At 45.7% G+C, this 6,264-nt stretch overlaps 1 protein-coding gene across 1 annotated transcript; it reads right to left on the minus strand.

The window, feature by feature from the left end:
• Positions 1–1,459: 1,459 nt before the first annotated feature.
• Positions 1,460–5,668, minus strand: LOC306987787 (uncharacterized protein; the record flags this gene model as incomplete). Its single annotated transcript, XM_079592339.1, has 3 exons — positions 5,275–5,668; positions 4,058–5,142; positions 1,460–1,477 (listed from the first exon to the last, which is right to left on the minus strand). Exons 1-3 carry the CDS (start codon positions 5,591–5,593, stop codon positions 1,460–1,462), a joined length of 1,422 nt encoding a protein of 473 aa, XP_079448465.1. The 5' UTR covers positions 5,594–5,668.
• Between the last annotated feature and the right edge of the window lie 596 nt (positions 5,669–6,264).

Here is a 6,264-nt window from a genome sequence, read left to right on the forward strand (position 1 = left end):
TACAGTTGCAATCTTTTTTGGACTTACATGGAATTTTGGAGTTGTTTCAGTCTGGATTTAAAGCCCTTCATAGTACAGAAACTACACTTTTAAAAGTTTTTAACGACCTCTTATTGAGCACAGACTCAGGAGATTCTGCTATTCTAATGCTTTTAGACCTTACAGCAGCATTTGATACAATTGATCATAATATTCTGATCTCTAAGTTGGACCACTGTGTTGGTATCAAAGGTATTGCTTTAGAGTGGTTTAGGTCATATCTGTGCGATAGGAAGTTTTCTGTTTACCTTTGAGACTTTGTGTCCCCATTGGCACCATTTCCTTGTGGAGTCCCCCAGAGATCCATTCTTGGCCCGATGCTGTTTTCCCTGCACATCCTTCCTTTGGGGTCTATCCTGAGAAAGCATGGCATGTTATGCAGACTGTTATTCACTGTTATGCAGACGACACACACATTTATCTCCCATTAAAACAAAAGGAAAACAGCTCTGTAAAATTATTGTTGGACTGCCTCGCAGACATTAAGTACTCGTCGGACTTAACCGGCAAGGCTTACAAGGCCTGTGGGGAAGCCACCTCTGCCATACACACCATGGCGTTGTTGCAGATCCATCAGGCCAAGGCACTGAGGGTGGTCATGATCCACAAGTTCTCCAAGAGCTTTGTGCTGCAACGGAACTTGAGCTTCATGCAACGAAGGTGATCACGCAGTCGGTGTGTCGTGCGATGTCCACTATGGTGGACCAGGAAAGCAATTTCTGGTTGTGTCTGGCTGACATGAGGGAGACCGACAAAGTCAGGTTCCTTAACTCCCCCGTGTCACAGCCCGGCCTCTTCGGCGATGCAGTCAAGAACTTCGTCTAGCAGTTCTCGGCTGTACAAACGCAGACGTGATTAAACACATCCTGCCGTAACTGTCAGCTGCTGCCCCCACCCCATCGCCTGTGGCCCCTCAGTTTGCTCGTCACCGGGGACGTCCTTCTGCGTCTGCCCTCGCTTCCGCGCCACAGCAGCAGCCTCCAGGGGTAAGCGGCCCTAGGATGGGTGACCCGGAGATGGATGGGACTGCTCTCCAGGAGATGGTGAACGCACCGCTTCCTCCCCTGGAAGTGGGCCGGGTGGAAAATCTTTTGTTCCCTTTTATTTGTGTTCCGCCGCTGGCCTTAAAACCAGCGGTACCCAAATTCTCGATAAAAGAGCAGTTTCTTCCATCTCTGGGTCCAAAGAAGGTCCTGAGAGTAGTGGGAGGAGAGAATCCTCACCACTCTGCGACCGCTGCGTACATCAACCGACAAGGTGGTCTACGCTCCAGTCGCATGTCACAGCTCGCCCGCCATCTCCTCCTCTGGAGTCAGAAGCATCTGAGGTCGCTTTGCGGCATGTATATCCCCGGTGTGCTCAACCGTTTGGGCGACGATCTATCACGAGCTGTGGTCCCGGGAGAATGGCAACTCCACCCCTAGGCAGTACAGCTGATCTGGAGAGAGTTCGGGGAGGCTCAGGTAGACCTGTTTGCATCCTCAGAGACCTCTCACTGCCACTGCCAACTTGGCACGAATGCGCTGGCACACAGCTGGCCCCAGGGCCTCCGCAAATTAGGGGTTGAACGACTTTCGATTTTTTTAAGTCGAATGTTATGACATCAAAGTCGAGTCGACGTCGACTAGTCACTGACGTCATTCATAAAAACACAAGAGATGGGACTGCTTTGCAACATGCCACAATTTGCAATTTATTAGCAGAAAATGATACAGATGCTGACAGACAGCTCATAATATGTTGCAAATTAACGGTAACAATGCAACAATAACTAGATAGGCTGTAAGCCTATTCACTGTCGCAGTCCTGCTCATTCACAGTTTTTACTTTTCGATTATAGTTTGCATGTTTAGTGAAGTTTCTAATTGACCGTTTGCCAAGACCTGCTCCCTTTAGTTACTGTTCCTATGTAGTGAAATATACATTGCAGAGCAGAGAGGACACTGACAACGCGCTGACAGACAGGACAGAGCAGGTTACTTTTAATATGAAACAAAGTCTCAACTTTCATATTTGGTCATTTTATGAAGAAATTTAAACAATAAATACAGTTTTGTGGCTGTTTAATGTGTCTGACAGATCGCTGTAGAGCCTTGATCAGTTAAAGCTGCTCGTGAACAGATAATCTCTTCCTTCTATTAATTTATAGCATCAAATAAACATGAATGAACATAATAAGGAATGTTGTTTTATACGCGGAAAGGCGTCAGTACACAAGTTCAAATCCTCCAACGTTAATCTACAAACTCTCCTAACTGCTTTGTCGGTCCGAAATGGCGGATTCGGTGGATTATGATTGATCAGATCGCCTGTCAATCAAACTCCCTGCGAAGAGTCAATTGAACGCTGTCGAGATGATTTGTATTCCTCACCTAACGTTGCGGATGCCTTTTCAGATGAGTGTGCATTGCACTTGTACTTTTGTTACATTTACATTTACATTTACATTTAGTCATTTAGCAGACGCCTTTATCCAAAGCGACTTACAACTGAGGACTACAACAAGCGAGTCATCGTGAAGAAGCAAAAATAACGCAAGAAGTGCTCAAAATACAAAGTTCTGGAATTGCTCAGAGTAGCATAAGCCAAAACAAAGGAGGGTAAAGGAGAGGTTTTTATTTTTTTTTTTATTTTTTTTTATTAATTTTTTTTATGTCAAGTGCTCACGGAAGAGATGAGTTTTCAGTTGTCTTTTGAATGTGGTCAGGGATTCTGCATTCCGGACGAGGGTAGGGAGATCATTCCACCAGCAAGGAACCGTGAATGAGAATGTTCTGGAGAGTGATTTTGTGGCTCTCTGTGATGGTACCACGAGTCGTCGCTCATTGACCGATCGCAGGCTTCTGGTAGGGATGTAGACTCGTAGGAGCGAGTGAAAGTAGGAGGGAGCTGAGCCTGTGGTCGATCTGTAAGCAAGTGACAATGCCTTGAACTTGATGCGAGCAGCGAGTGGTAGCCAGTGCAGAGAGATGAACAGAGGAGTGACGTGGGCCCTTTTGGGCTCGTTGAAGACAAGACGGGCTGCAGCATTCTGGATCATTTGTAGAGGTTTAATTGCACATGATGGAAGACCAGCCAGAAGAGCATTGCAGTAATCAAGCCTAGAGATAACCAAGGCCTGGGCGAGAAGTTGTGTTGCATGCTCAGTTAGGAAAGGCCTGATCTTCCTGATGTTGTGCAGTGCAAACCTGCATGATCGAGCTGTCTTTGTGATGTGGTCTGTGAAGGTCAGATGCTCATCAAATGTTACTCCAAGGTTTCTGACCGACCTTGATGGGGTGATTAAAGTTGAATCTAGCTGGATAGTGAAGTCGTGCTGTAGGGACGGGTTGGCAGGGAGGACGAGAAGCTCAGTCTTTGCCAGGTTGAGCTGCAGGTGATGTTCCTTCATCCACGCCGAGATGTCCGCCAGACAGCTTGAGATACGTGTAGCTACTGTGGGATCATCAGGTGGAAATGAGAGGTAGAGCTGGGTGTCATCAGCATAGCAATGGTAAGAGAAGCCATGTGCCTGTATGATGGGTCCCAGTGATGTGGTGTAAATGGAGAAGAGGAGCGGTCCAAGAACTGAACCCTGAGGAACCCCTGTAGTCAGTTGATGTTCTTTGGATACCTTGCCACTCCATGCGACCCTGAAGGACCTACCTGTGAGATAGGACTCAAACCAGTGGAGAGGAGTTCCAGTGATGCCCAGTGATGAGAGGGTGGACAGGAGGATCTGATGATTCACAGTGTCGAAGGCAGCAGACAGATCCAGGAGAATGAGAACTGATGATTTGGAGGAAGCTTTTGCGATCCGTAGGGCTTCTGTGACTGACAGCAATGCAGTCTCGGTTGAATGCCCTTTCTTGAAGCCAGATTGGTTTACGTCTAGTTGGTTGGCCAGAGAGAGGAAGGATGTTACTTGGTTGAAGGCAACTCGTTCAAGTGTTTTCGCAATGAACGGTAGGAGAGAGACAGGTCTGTAATTCTCTAAGAGTGATGTGTTTAATGTGGGTTTCTTAAGCAGTGGAGTTACCCGAGCCTGCTTGAATGCTGTAGGAAAAGTGTCAGTGTGGAGGGATGAGTTGATGATGTGTGTGAGTGCTGGTAGAAGTGTGGGAGAAATGGCTTGTAGAAGGTGTGAGGGGATGGGATCTAGAGGACAGGTGGTGGGGTGACTGGAGAGGAGAAGTTTAGATACTTCTTCCTCGGTCAGTGGAGAGAATGAGGAGAGAAGGTGTTTCGGATTGGGAGGGGTTGGACTGGGTTCCTGTGTGTGTGGAGTTGAGAATTGACTGCTGATGGTTGTTGTTTTGTTGGTGAAGAAGTTGGCAAAATCATCAGCAGTTAAAGAGGAGGTGGGTGGTGGTGGAGGTGGACAGAGGAGAGAGTTGAATGTCTTGAAAAGAGTTCGTGTGTTAGCGGTGCTGTTGATCTTGTTGTGAAAATAAGAAGATTTTGCAGCATGAACATCAGCAGAAAAGGAAGAGAGCAGAGATTGATACATACTAAGGTCAGTTTTGTCTTTTGATTTGCGCCATTTCCTCTCTGTTGCCCTGAGTTTCGTCCGGTGTTCACGAAGAACCTCAGATAACCAGGGGTTAGAGGGAGTAGTACGTGCTGGCCTGGAGGAGATAGGGCAGATATTGTCTAAAGAAGAAGTTAAAGTGTAGCATAAAGTATCTGTTGCGGTATTAACATCCAGAGATGAGAAGTGTGAGTGTGAGGGAAGAGAAGATGACACAGCAGTGGAGAGATGGGAGGGAGAGAGTGAGCGCAGGTTTCGTCTGAAAGTAACTGGTAGGGGGGTTGGTGGAGCATGGGTAGTGAGTTGTAGATTGAATGTAATGAGGAAATGATCAGAAACATGGAGAGGTTTCACCACAATGTTGTCTGTGATGCAGTTGCGTGTGTAGACCAGGTCCAGTTGGTTGCCTGATTTGTGAGTACCTGAGGTGATGAGCCGTTTGAGATCGAATGAGGCTAGGAGAGAGATGAAGTCTGTTGCATGCGGCTTCTCTAGATGAATGTTGAAATCACCGAAGACTACAAGTGGGGTTCCATCCTCAGGGAAAGAAGACAGCAGCACATCCAGCTCCTCTACAAAGCTTCCCAGTTGACCTGGGGGGCGATATATGACTACAATATGGATCTTAATGGGAGTTGTAAGAGTAATGGCATGATATTCAAACGAGTAGTTATTGCAGAGAGAAGAGAGAGTTGAGTAATTCCAATTGTTAGAAATGAGAAGACCTGTGCCCCCACCCCTCCCAGACTGGCGAGGAGTGTGAGAGAAGGAGAAGTTGTTCGAGAGAGCAGTCGGGGTTGCTGAGTCTTCTGGACGAATCCAGGTCTCAGTTAAGCCTAAAATATTAAGAGTAGAGTGAGATGCAAAGGCTGGAATGAAGTCAGCTTTGTTGACTGCTGACTGACAATTCCATAGACCCATAGAAATGGAGAGAGGTGTGTGAGAGGATGGGAGAATAGGACGCAGATTAGCAGTATTGCGCTGCCTTCTGTGCGTGATGAGAGAGCGTCGTCGAGAGACAACAGGAATGTATTGAAAGCACATATTTAGTAGGGAAATACTATACCAGTGTGAAAGGAAGAGGGAGAATAGGATACTTAAGTGCCTTGCAGGTGTCCTTGCTCGGTGGAGTCGCGCAGGTAGACATTATGCCATCATTATACATGACCTGATATTTGTATTTTTTGCAGCTGCTTATAAACATATTAATGGCAAAGGTGTAATTACACTATATATTAGCACGAACATGGCTATCATAATATGTGAGCAACATGTATGTACATGTTTGCATTTTTGAGAGAATATTATTTATGCGTGGTTATTCAAAAAACTCAAACTTAAATTTTCTGATATAAGCCCACATTCGACCAACTTCACATATTCCCACAATACTTTTGACTAGGTTGTCGCCTAGAGTTTTTACTTCAAAATGATCTGAAAATCATCCAGGCTAATCGTTCACATTAAACAATAGATTGATTTAAATTTTGTAAGACACTTTTTGTTTGGAAAGGCAATATGCAGGTGGGCGTGAATGATCCAACAAGGTCATAAATAATGTCCTAATTCACACCTGAGAGAAGACAAAGACCTGCTAATGCTGCATACTAATGAGCATTTCATTCAGGTGTCTACAGTGCTATGCATAAGTTTAGACACCCATGCTAAAGTTGACTAAAAAGAGGAATAAAAAATCATCTTTTGGAAATTGAACT

Source organism: Phoxinus phoxinus (genome assembly GCF_949152265.1).
Source record: "Phoxinus phoxinus genome assembly, chromosome: 2".
Classification (NCBI taxonomy): Eukaryota; Metazoa; Chordata; class Actinopteri; order Cypriniformes; family Leuciscidae; genus Phoxinus; species Phoxinus phoxinus.